Below are 14,253 nucleotides of genomic sequence, written 5' to 3' on the forward strand. Positions count from 1 at the left end.
TAATTTGGAAGACAAATGGCAATTAAGCCGAAAATGAACAAAAACAGCGTTTTAAACTCACTTTTATAAGGGAAATACATTTTCTTTAAATGTGCTATGTCTACGAAAGAAAACCAGCAGGCAGGCTTTGTATTTAGAGCTGGCTGGTGTGTTAAACAGAAGAAACATTGTCTGTAGTCAATCTATGGTCTGCTGTTTCCCTCTAAAAACGCTAGAATTGGTTCTCCTGCCTGACACTTGAAGATCAAGCCACTCCTCCCCTTTTTTTGAGCCTGAGTTTTTCAGCTTTGACTGTATCAGTGCTTGAACTGAACCAGTTGAATATCCTCAGAAGAAGGAAATGGTGTTCCTGTAAGGTGTATGTGCAGAAGAGCTTACTCCCATCAAAAGTTAATTTAGTACTAAAGATTAGGCATTGACTTTTTTTTTTTTTTTTGACCCAATCACTGGTTTGGCTTTCTTCAAAGCAAAACGCCAAACAGGTATTTCTCTGCAAATACCTCATGCTACTTTAGTAAGTTACAGTTAGTGTGCACTCTAATGTAGTTTTACATAATTCAAAGTAGAATTCTAAATAGGATTTTAAAGAAAAAACACTTTAATCCATTTTCAGATAGCCATCTTTGTCCATCTGAGTGTGAAATTTTCTTCTTTGCTGTTTGCAGTTGCTGTCACTTTTGCATATATTCAGAGAGGACAATGTCCAACGTGCCAGTGGCTGTGGTGACCGGGTCCAACAAAGGAATTGGATTTGCAATTGTGCGGGCTCTATGCAAGCAGTTCCCAGGGGATGTGTACCTGACAGCCCGAGACCCTGGCCGTGGCCAGAAAGCGGTGGCAAAGCTCCAGGAGGAAGGGCTGTGTGCGCTCTTCCATCAGCTGGATATCGATGATCTGCAGAGCATCAGAGCTCTCCGTGACTTCCTAAAGGAGAAGTATGGAGGGCTGAACGTGCTGGTTAACAATGCAGGGATCGCTTTCAAAGGTAGGAGGTGGACTGTTTGGGATAGTCCTATGTGCTGCAAAGCTATGTGGAGAAGGATAGTAGATGCTTCAAGGATTTTACAGAGCTACTTATATGGGACTCCCGTGCTAATGGCATGCTGTTTTTTTGGCTGGGCAAGCTGCCTCCCTTAAGCATGAGAGGGCAATGTGAAATGGCTCTTCCTCTAGCATCTGTTGCACTAACTGTGCATGTAAAGATGCTTCCCTGGAGTATTGTATTTGCATCACATACAGAGAATGAAAATACTTGAGGCAGACAGCGCACGTGAGCAGAGTTGGGTTTATTGCCTCAGTGCCCATGAGTTTCACCAGGCCCATGGGAGTCCATCATCTGTGTGAATATCAGCCGCGTTCCTCGGGGATCTGTGTTTTCTCTCTTCTGCGAGCCTGTTTTATGCATTACCTGGTCAAGGATTCCAGCTGATAAAAAAGAACCTTTGGCCCTCGGTGATTTTTGTCATCTTTACTTATCTTTAACTTTCTTAGGCCATTCAGTCACCTATAGAACAGTTAACCTAAATTTTGCTGTGCTGAGCAAGAATTTAACCCTTTCATCTTCTAGTGGACAGGAAGGCAGGGAAAGTGAGGAAGACCGCAGTTGTAAGGTAGAAGAGTGCATTCTCCTTGTAGGTATTTATAAAAACAAGTTGAGAATCATGTTAGCTCCAGGTAGAGCAAATCACAAGCATGACTACTAGTTCATTTCCCTGCCAGTTCCTTCCATATTTTCTGGTTTTTTGGGGCTTTGTTTTTGTTTTTTTTTTTAAATCTCCTTGCCTGATCTCCAGGTAGGACATGTAACTGTTCAAGCACAGTGTTGTGCTGATTCATCTGCTCACAGCATGAGTTAAGGAGGCCTGTCATGTAGTATGGATGAAATCTCACCTGCTGCTGAAGATGGAGTTTCTCATGTAGTGGGAGTGCAGCAATGGTGTTCTGAAGTCCAGTCGCTGTATACTTTGCATGGTATTTTTCAGGAAGATTGCTTGTGTTCAAGATCAGCTTAATAGGAGGCAACTCAATATAATTGTCTGAGCTTCAGGATGTGCTCGAGATAGAAACGTGTTAAAACCTTGCAGCAACAGTTCAAAGATTGTATCTCTGTCCATGCATATCATTTATAAAGCCTGCAGGTGCCCAGAGCAGTATTTCTTCAATTCACAATCAGGGCCTTAGCTCAACCTACTAGTGACAGTGAGTTTGAGCAAGACTGGGCTGCAACTACAACAATTGAAGTGCAGCGTGTTTTTCCTGTTGCTGACTTTGCAGCAGCTGTAGCCTCCATCAAAGTGGGTACCTGGACAGGTGAAATAAAAGCTCCTCAAATTGCTGCAGCAAGATTTGCTAGAGCTCATCTGTGAGAGATCTTAGATTTATTATTGTGGAGCCACTGAACAGGTAAATGGGTAAAACAGTGTGACCAGTGGAGTTCCTGTTACTTCCTTTACTATGTCATAGATTTTTTTTTTTTTATTCAGAAGTTGCTTCCAGATGTTTAGCTTAGACTTTCTCCAAGCTGACAACTTACTATGAGTCAGCAGTAGGTCATACAATTAAGAAGTGTGATAGAGGAGCCAGTTGTAACTGTTGTGTATCTAGCACAGAGGCTAGAGGGTTTAACACCTATGTAAGAACTTGCTGTGATGCTTATCTCATATTTTGCCTTTAATTCTTGCTTCTGGGATTGGCGTTTCTACTCAAGCTTGCTTCTTGCCTTGCCAGGTTTCTGCCACCATCCCAGAATTTATGCTTTCCTTTCTTTATTGTAGTACTGTGTGTCATTGCTGTCTGTCAAAGATTAGATTTACCATTAAATTTAATTTGTTGTTCAGTTTTTGTGCTGCACTACAGATAGTCCAGCAAAGTCCTTAGTCCAGCAAAAACTGTTCATGTATGAAATGATTATGTTCCCGTGGGTTGCCTTCTGGATGAGCTTCTGTAAGAACAGTCATTCTAGTAATGCTTGTTAAATTAGGGGAGTGTATATCTATCAGATGTTACAAGTAATACATCTTGTTAGACAAATGAGTGGGTTTTGGAGTGTAAGGAAGCTTCTCTCTTGCAAGGTGGGTATGGAAGCAGCAGTTTGGAGTTGTGTAGGTTTTCAGTTTCTTTTCTTCTCTCGCTGTCATAACTCTTGCAATAGCTCACAGTCTGGCTTCATGTCTTGGATTTAAATGCAAGCGATTTGCAAAACTTCATGCCATCGGTGCCCATTGTTTGAGAGTATAAATAAGTCGGCCATTAAAGCTGTGTTTTACAATAAAAACACAACTACATTACATACTAAATGACCTGTTACTGGTTCTCTTTTGAGTTTACATAGGTCTGGGCTGCGAAGACAAGTGAAGACCTGCCTAATCTATGTAGGTAGCCCTCATCACTGCAGATATAGAGCCTGTAGCAGAAGAGAAGGAATACTGTTACTTTAACTCTGACTTCCCCCTCAAAATGGAGGACGCGTAGCATATGGCTTATTGCTGAACCAAATTGTCAGCTGATGGCACATCCTAACCACTTTCGGTGGTGGCAAGCTGTCAATTCTGTCTGATGAAATCATACCCTTACAGTGCAGTTCCATGGTCTGCTTATGCTTGCCTAAATCAGCTCCCTTTCCTAGCTGCTACTTCCCACTCTTTTGCTTGTGTTAGCACAGATCTGTCAGTTCAGGGGGTGATTTATGACGCAAGTGTTTATCAGTTTTGGGGTTGATGGGGTTTGTTTGGTTGGTTGGTTGGTTTTTTCAGTCTGCATAAAATCTTACCCCTGCATTCTTTTTAGAAGCTTTTACAGTGCTTGTTGCAATTTGGCACTGCTCTGACTTCAAGTCCCAGCTAAGAACCCAAGACATGACAACGTAAGAGTCAGGATATAGAAGCAGTCGTCTGCCGTGTTGTTGGATGTTAGTACCAGGGTGGTAGACTCTAACTTTTGCATCTTCATTGGCAGCATCCTAGATTCAGGATCTTCTCTTCTGATTTCCCCTCTGCTCCCTCCCCTCCCCCGGTATCTCAGGATGGTGGCAAAGTGCTGTGCTATGCATTTAAGAGGAGAGGGCACCTCAAAGTTTACTTGCACGTGGTAGTGGCAGCCCAGACTGAGCACTGGGTGTGAGTAAGTACAGGCAGGTCAGTGGGCAGGTTGGGCAGCACACCCTGTGAGAGCAATCTTTCCTTGTCTCTTCCATATAAAAGGCAGAAAGACAAATGGCCTGTGGGTTGGCAAATGACTCTGCAGAGTGATACAACCGACTCTCCTGTGGCAAAGCTAAAGCCTTCAGCTAAGGAGAGGTGAAAACATAACTAGCTCATTATTAATATAATATCGCAGAGCTGGATCTTTTCATTAATAAGAATGTGAGTGTTAGTGATGTTGCTTTTTTTCTTATGTATTTTAATTGATCATATATGCCTGTTTCCTAATTATCAAAAAAAAAAAGAAGGAACTAAGATAAACTACCAAAACCCAAAAGTTTGGTAACTTCCTTTCGAACAGTAGTACAATTCTGATTTTTATTTTTTTTTCCCCCCCTCCCTTGCTACCACCTCTTATGAAAAGTTCGTGACACAACGCCATTTGCGGTCCAAGCAGAGGTTACGCTGAAGACAAACTTTTTTGGAACCAGGAATGTCTGCACAGAATTGTTGCCTCTCGTGAAGCCTTATGGTGAGTGTAACATAACAAGTAGAGAAATAGTTTTATATGAATTTTGGTCCTCGTTAAATGGGAGAATCCTGTCCTGTCTCAGAAGCACACTGCCCCATAGCAAGAGGAGTGCACCTGGCTGTACAGATGGCCTTTCATGACCCCCAAAATGTGTCTGCTCTGTATATTTGCATCTACCTTCAAGCCGGTCACACTCTTCTGTTATGGATTGAAGTGGAATTCTCATGGTGCCCTCAAGAAGACGTGAAGAACTTACCCATGTTCTGTCCATGATATCTGCCTACATAAATTGTTACTGCTTCAGAAAGGACCTTTTGATGATACACCTAGGATAAGGAAGTACCTAAAAACAGTGTTTTGGCTGAGTTTGATGTGACATGCCTGTTCTTGCTGCTGCTGAGGAAACCTTCTCAAGAGGCTGTTGGTCTGTCTCTAGCTAGATCACAGCCTTTGCTGTATGTGCAAGTGTCTAGTGATGTAGTTATAAATGGCACTTGAAGATGTACATTAAGTTACTGTGTTTGGTCGTGTTAGGAGGAACTGGAAGAAAACACTTTACCAAAAGTGGTGGATAGAATGGACCAGGGTCAAAAGATAGATGCATCGATAATAAAGAGGTGTTAGCCACATGCAAATAATCTGTACTTGTTGGATGGCTGTCCTGCACAAAATGCTCCTGTTCTCGAAACCTGGGAGCACTGGAAGTGCCCTGGAATGCTACTGAGATATCACTGATGATTTGAAAGGAGGTTATTTGGATCCAGTACTCACACCAAATCTAAGGTGTTGGGTTGTTTTGTTTTGGTTTTAATTCAATTGTTTTCAAGCCTTGTGATCACTAGATATTTTCATGGATATTTGGATAAGTGCTTGCTGCTATGAATGAAATGTTGTCTATACCAACACCTAAATATGTCTAGGTTTTTAAGAGAAAAGTCGAGTAGATGAGAGGGAAGTTGGGAACTGTTAGTCCCTAGGGAGGAAGGGAAGGATAGAGCAAATTAATTTTGGGGGCTGGTAGGGGAGAGAGTAAACAGTGCCAAAATTGCAACTTAGTCCTCTTGTACTAAGGGTGAAGGGCAAATGTGTTAATAAAGTCATTAACAGAAAGGATTAATTTCTATGGCTTTTAAGATCTAAATCCTCATGTTCATTCCCTAGTTCATCGCCTGAATGGCTGTGAACCAGCAAGAAAGAGGGAAACAGTGTAACATAATTTTGGGGAAGATGAGTGAATTACTGATTCAGCTGACTCATTCCTCTGTACTGAAGTGCTGGGAGATAAATAGCTTACTCCAGTTTTGCATGCTGGGATTTGTAAATCTTCAGGTATTCTGTAAACAAGCTGATGGTCTCGCTGCATTAAGAACTAGATTGCTTTTGCTGAATTCTCTATTATTCTGGCTTTTGAGGTGCATTCTCGTGGCACTTTACTCAAGCTGTTGCAGAAGTGAAAACTTTTTCGACCAGAACTTTGAGAGTAAAGTCTGGCTGCCGTTACTGAGAAAGCCATTTACTACTATGACTATGCCTACAGATTGTAACAGGCTATTTCCTGGAAGAATACCTGAAGTTCGATAGAGAGCTTTTGCAGGTTCACACCTTAAATTACCCTCTGTAATGGAATTCACTAGAAACACTTGACGTTGAGTTAACTGTGATCTTCCAGCAGCTCTGCAAAATAGCCCCCCCAAAATATTTTACGGGTATTCAGCTAAGTAGTGAATATATAACTGTAGAGCAAGCTCACTTCAGTGTCTGGGCTTGTTTAATGTGTGTAAAAGTAATCAGCCTTTATTCTCTTTTACCAGGTAGAGTGGTGAATGTCTCTAGTATGGTAAGTAGCTCAGCTCTGGGAGGCTGCAGCCAAGAACTACAGCAGAAGTTTCGCAGCGACACGATCACTGAGGATGAGTTAGTGGAACTCATGACCAAATTTGTGGAAGATACCAAGAAAAGTGTGCATGAGAAAGAGGGTTGGCCAAATACTGCCTATGGGGTGTCCAAAATTGGTGTCACAGTCTTGTCCAGGATTCAAGCCAGGATGTTAAATGAGAAAAGAAAAGGTGACCACATCCTTCTCAATGCCTGCTGTCCTGGATGGGTGAGAACAGACATGGCAGGGCCTCAAGCCCCTAAATCGCCAGATGAAGGGGCTGAGACCCCAGTTTATTTGGCCCTTTTGCCTTCTGATGCTGATGGTCCTCATGGTCAGTTTCTTAGCAACAAAACTGTTCGAACCTGGTGAGCTTATGTATGTGGACCCGTGCAAGCAGTAATATGACTGTGGATTAGCCTGTGCCCTGGTGGGGCATTTACCCAGAGCAGTCTCATCCTGTCCACAGCAGCAGCAGGGTCCTTTATCATTGCAGTGAGGGCTACAGTTACGGTACTCCTCTGGGATTAAGTCTACACCAGGGTATGCTTCCCAGTAGTCTCCATTAGCCTGCTCACGGCATTGACTCCGTAGCCCAAAATCTGACTTGTGGGTGTTCCAGCCCCGATGATACAGGCTAATTTGGTGTTGTCCTAATGCAGAGGTGCCTGACCTTGTTATCTGCGCTTACTCTTAATTAAATCATTGCCTGCCTTTCTGGGAGGGCTGAGGAATTTCTAAGAGGAAGCAGATGCCTTACTCTTTCTCAGCACAATAGATCTTTCTAGGGACCATAGTTGCTTCTTGAGGTTGTGCAGGGTTTCTTAAAGGGGGAGGGCGTTGTTCTGAGATCTACAGTCTGACCGGTTTGGGGGGAGGCTAATAAGACCAGAACAGAATCACTGCTGTATAGAGATTCCTTATTATCAGTACAAAATGGAATTAGGTGAAAATAAAAATAGCAATGACATACTGTTAATAGAACCTAATCAGTTGGCTTTATTAATATGTATGTCAATAAGTGATTACTTACTGATTTGTTTTCATCCAACTGGTTTACTCTGATACTAAAAGTTTATAATGTTTGAAAATACACTTTCATTTTCTGCATCTAAGTTTGTAGCTGGAATGTGTGATGTTTGGACTATATAAAGAGAAAATAAACTATAGAAGTGATATAGCAAAGTGTTCCTCAGGGCTTCCAGTTCATTTCTTGCACAGCCAGAAGTTTCCTTATTAAAAACCTGGATTAAGTGCTCTCCATGTAGAGGAGAAAATGAACTGTAAATGTTACAATGCTATTACAGGATAGGACTGAAATTCATCATTATCACGGTAACCAAAACAAGTCATCCAAGCAAAATCACAAGTAGAGGAAGCAATGACATGGAGAGCACCAAATTTGTTTTCTCATTTTAAATGTTGGTTATTGCATTTCAAATGCTTAATCTTGAAAGGTTGCCACGGCACTTCAAGCTGTAGAGGTGGAGCCATGTGGCAGCAGAGGCAGCCTAGGGGTAGGGCAGGGCAAGTGTGCTGCCCCAGGCTGTGGGGCAGCTGGCTGCCGGGGGCTGGAGTGAAGCGGGGTTTGGTCACCCCCAGGCTAGAACCGTTCAGCTCTTTCTCCACCACGTCCTGCGGGGGGGGGGGGGCTCCGGGGCCCTGCCCTGTCTCCCACAGCACAGCGCTGTGCTCTGCAGGGGGAGGCTGCTGCCCTCTTCCTCTTGCTGTGAGAAGCTGAAGGAGCTGGAAACAATTGCCTATAAACCTGTCATTAGTAATGACAAATCGGCAATGGATATGTCAATCAGGAGTCAGCAAGACAATGCCAAAGTGGCTTAGCTGACTGGGTTTTATGTTGGCTTCCCCTGGTACAGTTTGTGTTCAGGGAAGCCTTGGATCAAAAGACGTTGGACATAAATAATATGTGTGGTTTTGGTAATCACTTAGCAGCACAGAACAAAGGTGTGATTATTAGTTGGACTTTTAAGGATACAGTAGCTATTGTTTTTTATGAAGATGGAAGTATTGCCAAATGAGTCATGGCCCAGAGCTCACTGAAGAGCAGGATCAGTGCTGCCCCAAAAGTTCTCATGTTAATCTATTCTCAGTGGAGAAAAAAATCTGAGGCCTTTAGTTTAAGGGCAACAGATCAGTTAAAAAATCCCCATATAAAGGTTTTAATGCATTTTATGTACTACCGACATACTGCCTGCAGTATGATAGCTCCAAAAGCCATCCAGTTAATACGGTAACTTGACTATCATTCTGATGTGCAACAGAAAGACCCATGGTTTGTGTATGCTCTTCTAGTTGTGTTAATGGTATCTCAGCAAAATAAAGCACAGCTGTTCTGATTTAGTAATGATTTGTGCAGGACTTTAAGAGATGCAGTCCAACAGTGGAGAATCATACCTAGTTCTTCATACTTGAAATGCTGCTTGAGTCGTTAAGTTTCAAAAGTTGCGTGCCCTCCCGGTTGGCACGTACAAACTTTCCAAACAAACCTTGACCCAGCTTTCATACGGTTTGTGCAAAGACTAGGCTTACGTAAGGGTCCTAGGTAAGTTTACCGTAGCTGGATAGTATCCATTGTTAAATACAAAGTAGTTTCTAAGTATCCCCTGTGCTCTGTAAAGCTCCTTCTTAAGTCTAACCCAGTAGCTGGGTTGGTTTGTTTTTTACATTCAAGCCAAACAAATTATAGGTTTGAAAGTTTTACAAAAGATGTATTTCAACTTCTTATATTAAGCTCTTTCACAGTGCTTGTTCTTCGTTAAACCTACTTACCCTGTTTTAGGGTAAGGAAGCGAAGTGGAAGATGGTGGCTAAGTAGTCATCTTCAGAAATGTCATTTCTCGTGGTGAAATTGATTATAATATAGACAGTTTTTTCTGGTATCAACAGAAAGAATAACAGATGACAGATCTTTTCACAACCTTTGCAGCTGTGGTGCGGTACTCAAGGCAGGAGAATCAGCTGTGTGGATACAACCTCAGATGTAGGAGGTGGAAACGAGGCAGAAAATATTGGCTGTTCACAGGACCCGTCAGAGTCAGGAAGGAGCTTATGCAGGAGAAGCACATCCCCCGGTGGCACTGGTAGGAGGACTGTGTCCTGGGAACAGAGCTGGCACCACGCGGGGCAGCCTGCCAGGGGAGGGCTGTTTGCTGAGAGCAGAATCAGAGGACGGGCTGTACAGCGTGTGTGGCAGGCTGGATCTTTGGACAGAGCTTGCATTGTTCAACCAAATTTTTATTTTTTTTTTTTTTAAAGCTGCCTCTCTGCTTCTCTCCCATGTCCGTTGTGTCTGAAGTATTTCGTTGCGTTCAGATTCTGGCATGCTTGCTGAGTGGTTATTGTGTAAAGTTTAAGGGTTAGGAAAAGGATGAAATAATAATGATCTGTTGTACTGTATAAAACTTTTACACATGATTTACTGCTTTTCTTTTTACAGCACGTCACTACCATTTTTACTTTGGAATTTATTAGCCAAATAAAATGTCTGGCAATGCAGTAGCTGTGGTGACGTGGGACAATAAAGAAATTGGATTCACAATTGTGAGAGCTCAGCGGAGGCAGTTTCTTGGGGATGCCGTAGCTTGTGCAGGATGCAGTCAGGCAGCAGCAGCAAAACTTTGGGAGCGGAAGCTGAACCTGCTGCCGCATCAGCTGGATATAAACAGCGTGCAAGGCCTCTGGGACTTCTGAAGGAGAAGCTGCAGACATCCCAGTGTGCTGGTTAACAATGCAGCCATCGTTTTCAAAGGCTGTAGTAGGCCGGCTGTTCGGCAGAGCTTTGCTTTGGAAAGCCAGTGATCTGAAGGTATGGGGGCAATCAGTAGGGAGACTGGTCTGCTCTAAACCTTTTTGAATCTAAAGGGGATTACAACCAGGTCATTTCTATCTGGATCCCCTGCAACGCTGATAACTATAGTGTGGACCAGACTTTTGTATCCATTATGGTTCCACTGCTGTGTGGTGCAGTGCTTTTGGTTTTCAAAACTGCACCGTAGACATGCCTAGAGAGTTTGAGGTCAGTTTACCTAAAAAGATGAAGACAGTACACCTAGCTTAACAAGTTGTTTCCTTAAACTTTCCATTTAAGTCTTTTCCTAGATAAATAATGAAGATGACAAGAACTCTTGAGAATTCATTTATGTCCATAGATAATATTAATTGAACCCATCTCTTACAGTAGTATAACCCAACATGTAGGCAGTGTCCTGACTTTGAATGCTGTGGTGTTCCTCTCAGCCTAAAAATGCGTCAAGAACATTTAGATTATATATGCCGCCCAGTATTACTTAAAACACTTAAATGCAGAATATAATTCAAACTCGTCTCACGCTAGTATAGGAATGTTTTTAGCTTTTTAATCTCAAATAATTAAAAAAGGGAAGGAACAATAATGTTTTACAATGGAAATTCTTCAGCTTTTGTTCTGCAAAGATTTCATTTTGGAGCTGACAATAAAAGAAACTGTCAGCTGGGCAAAGTTCTGGTCTTGGAGGCCAGTTTTCATCGTCTGTAGATCTCTTCACCAGGTTAGCTATCCATAGCACTTGCATCTGAACGAACAATACCCAACTTCACATTTCACAGTTTGGATTGTTGTCTTGTCTTTGGACCTTGCTCACTGATCTAGAGTTGCGGTTACTCAGCACTCTTAAAATCTTACCCTGTCTCTCTTCAGGTACATACCCACATACTCAGACACCCTGATCTGATGGGCATTGCCTGCTTTGTTTGATTGGAGTTACACAGTATTTAGAGGACATATGGCAGTAGTGGCTCTGGTGGTGTTTTATTTGTGAATGTATTGTTTTAGACTCTGCTAGCGAGATAAAATACTGAAAGTAAGCAACTTGTTAAACTTCCCTTAGTAAATAAGAGAAATGCTATATAATTTCATGGTAGAAATTTCATGTTTTAAATTGCGAGGGATATTTCTAAAAAAAAAAAAAAAAGTCTGACAAGTGGTATACGATTGGAGTAGACTTTTCCAGTACGAACCAAACAGATTTATGTCAATGTCACGTGGAAGTTAACGTGAATGTTCATTAGATTGAAATGCAGCCTGGCTGTCTCCAGAAGTGATTACATCGGTAAATCTATTGATGCCATCCGAGGGCCAGGATTTAGCATGGGCAGTGCTGCCATGGTGCATATAACAAACTGATTTATAGCCTTTCCTGAAAGGAAGTCCTGAATAGCTAGTATGATAGGCATGCTTTGAATTATCATAACCTCTGATACAAAAAACAGCATTCGGAGTAATTTTTCAGATGATTTACCAACCAGCAGCTTTGTAAGCACAAGAGCAGAGGAAGTGGATTGGTCTGGAGGTTGGTCGGTTTTGGCGCATGTTCTGAGCAAAGCTTCCCAGCAGGCTGAGCACTTCCGTGGCCTCTCCGTCAGGAGACGCTCCGGTGCCTGCCGGCAGCTGACCTGATACTGCAGCCGTTCCCTCAGCGGGAGCCCGGGAGGATCTCTCTCCTCCACCTGACTGCCCGGTTCTTTGAAATTCTAGAAGACCTCTGTCTTGTGGTAGAAATGGCAAATGGGTTCAGAAGTTAGGTGGAAATCTGAATGAAATGAATATAGTTAGGCACCCACGCATACCACTGGTGCAGTCAAAGAACACCAATTTGCAAGAAAAAGAGCTGCTGAAGAGAGAGCAAACCCTCAGAAACTAATTTTAAAATATCCTAAGTAACATGCTATATTTTAGGACATAAATGCCATGTGTTAAGGACATCATCAAAAATACAAGTTCTTTGCTCAGTCGGGCACGTATTCAGAAGCACTGACCTTCATTCCCAAGAACTAAGCTACGCTACCTTGAAAGTTACAAACCCCTATGTCATGGTTTAACCTCAGCCGGCAGCTAAGCACAACGCAGCCACTTGCTCAGTCTCCCCTCCCCCGGTGGGATGGGGGGGGGAATCAGAAGAGTAAAAGTGAGAAAGCTCATGGGTTGAGATAAGAACAGTTTAATAATTGAAATAAAACAAAGTAGTAATAATAATAATAATAAACATACAAAGCAAGTGATGCACCATGCAATTGCTCACCACCTGCCGACCGATGCCCAGCCAGTCCCTGAGCAGCAGCCCCCCCCGGCCAGCTTTCCCCCACCTCTATATGCTGAGCATGCTGGCCGTGCCCCCTCCTGGCTTCTTGTGCACCTCCAGCCTTCTCAGTCGGTAGAGCATGGGAAGCTGGAAAGGCCTTGACTAGTGTAAGCACTGCTCAGCAACAACTGAAACATGGGTGCGTTATCAACGTTATTCTCATCCTAAATCCAAAACACAGCACTGTACCAGCTACTAGGAAAAAAATTGACTCTGTCCCAGCTGAAACCAGGACACCCTAAAATTTAGAAACTGAAACTTAAATTGATGGCATTGCAGTTTAGAAAGATAAGCTACGTTGATGCCCATGGTACTGAATGGATCTACTGCCATGTATACCTAAGGAAAAATGTTATATTCAAATGATCGAGTCAGTTTACTGCGTTAGGAGGAAGCCCCATCTGAATTTAGAACCTGATGGACTGTGTGCTCTAATACCACCCCATTTCTGAAGATTTGTCTTTTAAAATGATGACAGATCTACAATAAAGCTGTAAATCACTGCAAAACGTTTTAATATTTTGCCACCCAGATTTCCCACAGGTGTTACGCATTTCTCTGAGGTTACCCAGCCTGTCAGGCCTCCACGCTGGCCTCGGCGCTGCGGGCAGACGCTGGCTTCCCGAGTGGATGGGGTGGGCCGTATGAAAGCTTGTGAAGAACTGAATGCCAAAACGTCGTAGTGAGATGGCACGTGCTGAAGCTAGGCCAGCAGTGCGTTTTGGTACCTGGCCTGGCCGTTGGAGATGTGCACAACTGGGGAGCGAAAGCAGAGGCGGAAGCCTTCCTGCCTTCCCGTCTTGCTTCCATCCTTCCAGCACGCGCATAAAGCAGTCTCGTTAGCTGCCAGTAACCGTAGCTTTCATTTTCTGGAAGAACAACATGCCAAATTATATTACCAAAATCTAGCTAGGAAGGGGAAAGCTCTCAAGAAAATAAAAGAGTATATGCACGTAAAACTTCCTGGAGATCCTTGCTGAAACAGTATCCATCACAGTCTTAGAAGCCACAGTTTTCTGTTCTCTCATCTTGAATAGCTGAGCAGGTTATTTTTCCTTGACTTTTTCGGCTACTTTGGACTACCGGGATTATGTTCTGCCTGCATGTGGGGGGGAAACAAAAAAAAAAAAGCTGAGGTTAAATAGTATGCTTCCACAGTACATAAATCCTCGTCTGGCAAGATCAGGTATTTTTCTTCCCACGGGTACTTTGCTAGTTTCTTTATTTGCCATAAGAGTACGAAAAATCTAGCACATTAACTTCCTTTGAAGCCCTTTGTGAAGAACAGAGGGCTTCTTACATTGGACTTGAGCCTTCTATAAATGTAACAACCGAATCCCCGTGAAAGCTGCGTCTACAAAATTTGCCAGAAGCGCTTCACGCCTAAAACCGGCTGGAACAGAAGCAAAACTGTCAAACGTGCCTTTACTGGCTTCCGTGCAATGGAGATGCTGCAACTTACTTCGCCTGGAGGAGCAGGTAACAGCCCTCGCTGCCCAGCTCCGCGCAGGGACGCCCGTACTTGCGGCGGGCGGTGCGACGCCCCAGCGTGGGGGGGGGACACGCGAG

At 43.2% G+C, this 14,253-nt stretch overlaps 1 protein-coding gene across 1 annotated transcript; it reads left to right on the forward strand.

Moving 5' to 3' along the window:
* The first annotated feature begins 666 nt into the window (after positions 1 to 666).
* LOC103920269 (carbonyl reductase [NADPH] 1-like) lies at positions 667 to 7,520 on the forward strand. The gene is made up of 3 exons (XM_009327962.1): positions 667 to 985; positions 4,564 to 4,671; positions 6,483 to 7,520. The coding sequence occupies exons 1-3, from the start codon at positions 700 to 702 to the stop codon at positions 6,917 to 6,919; spliced, it is 831 nt and encodes a 276-aa protein (XP_009326237.1). The 5' UTR covers positions 667 to 699; the 3' UTR covers positions 6,920 to 7,520.
* The last annotated feature ends 6,733 nt before the right edge of the window (positions 7,521 to 14,253 follow it).

The sequence above is a fragment of the Pygoscelis adeliae genome, unplaced genomic scaffold (genome assembly GCF_000699105.1).
Source record: "Pygoscelis adeliae isolate BGI_AS28 unplaced genomic scaffold, ASM69910v1 Scaffold154, whole genome shotgun sequence".
Classification (NCBI taxonomy): Eukaryota; Metazoa; Chordata; class Aves; order Sphenisciformes; family Spheniscidae; genus Pygoscelis; species Pygoscelis adeliae.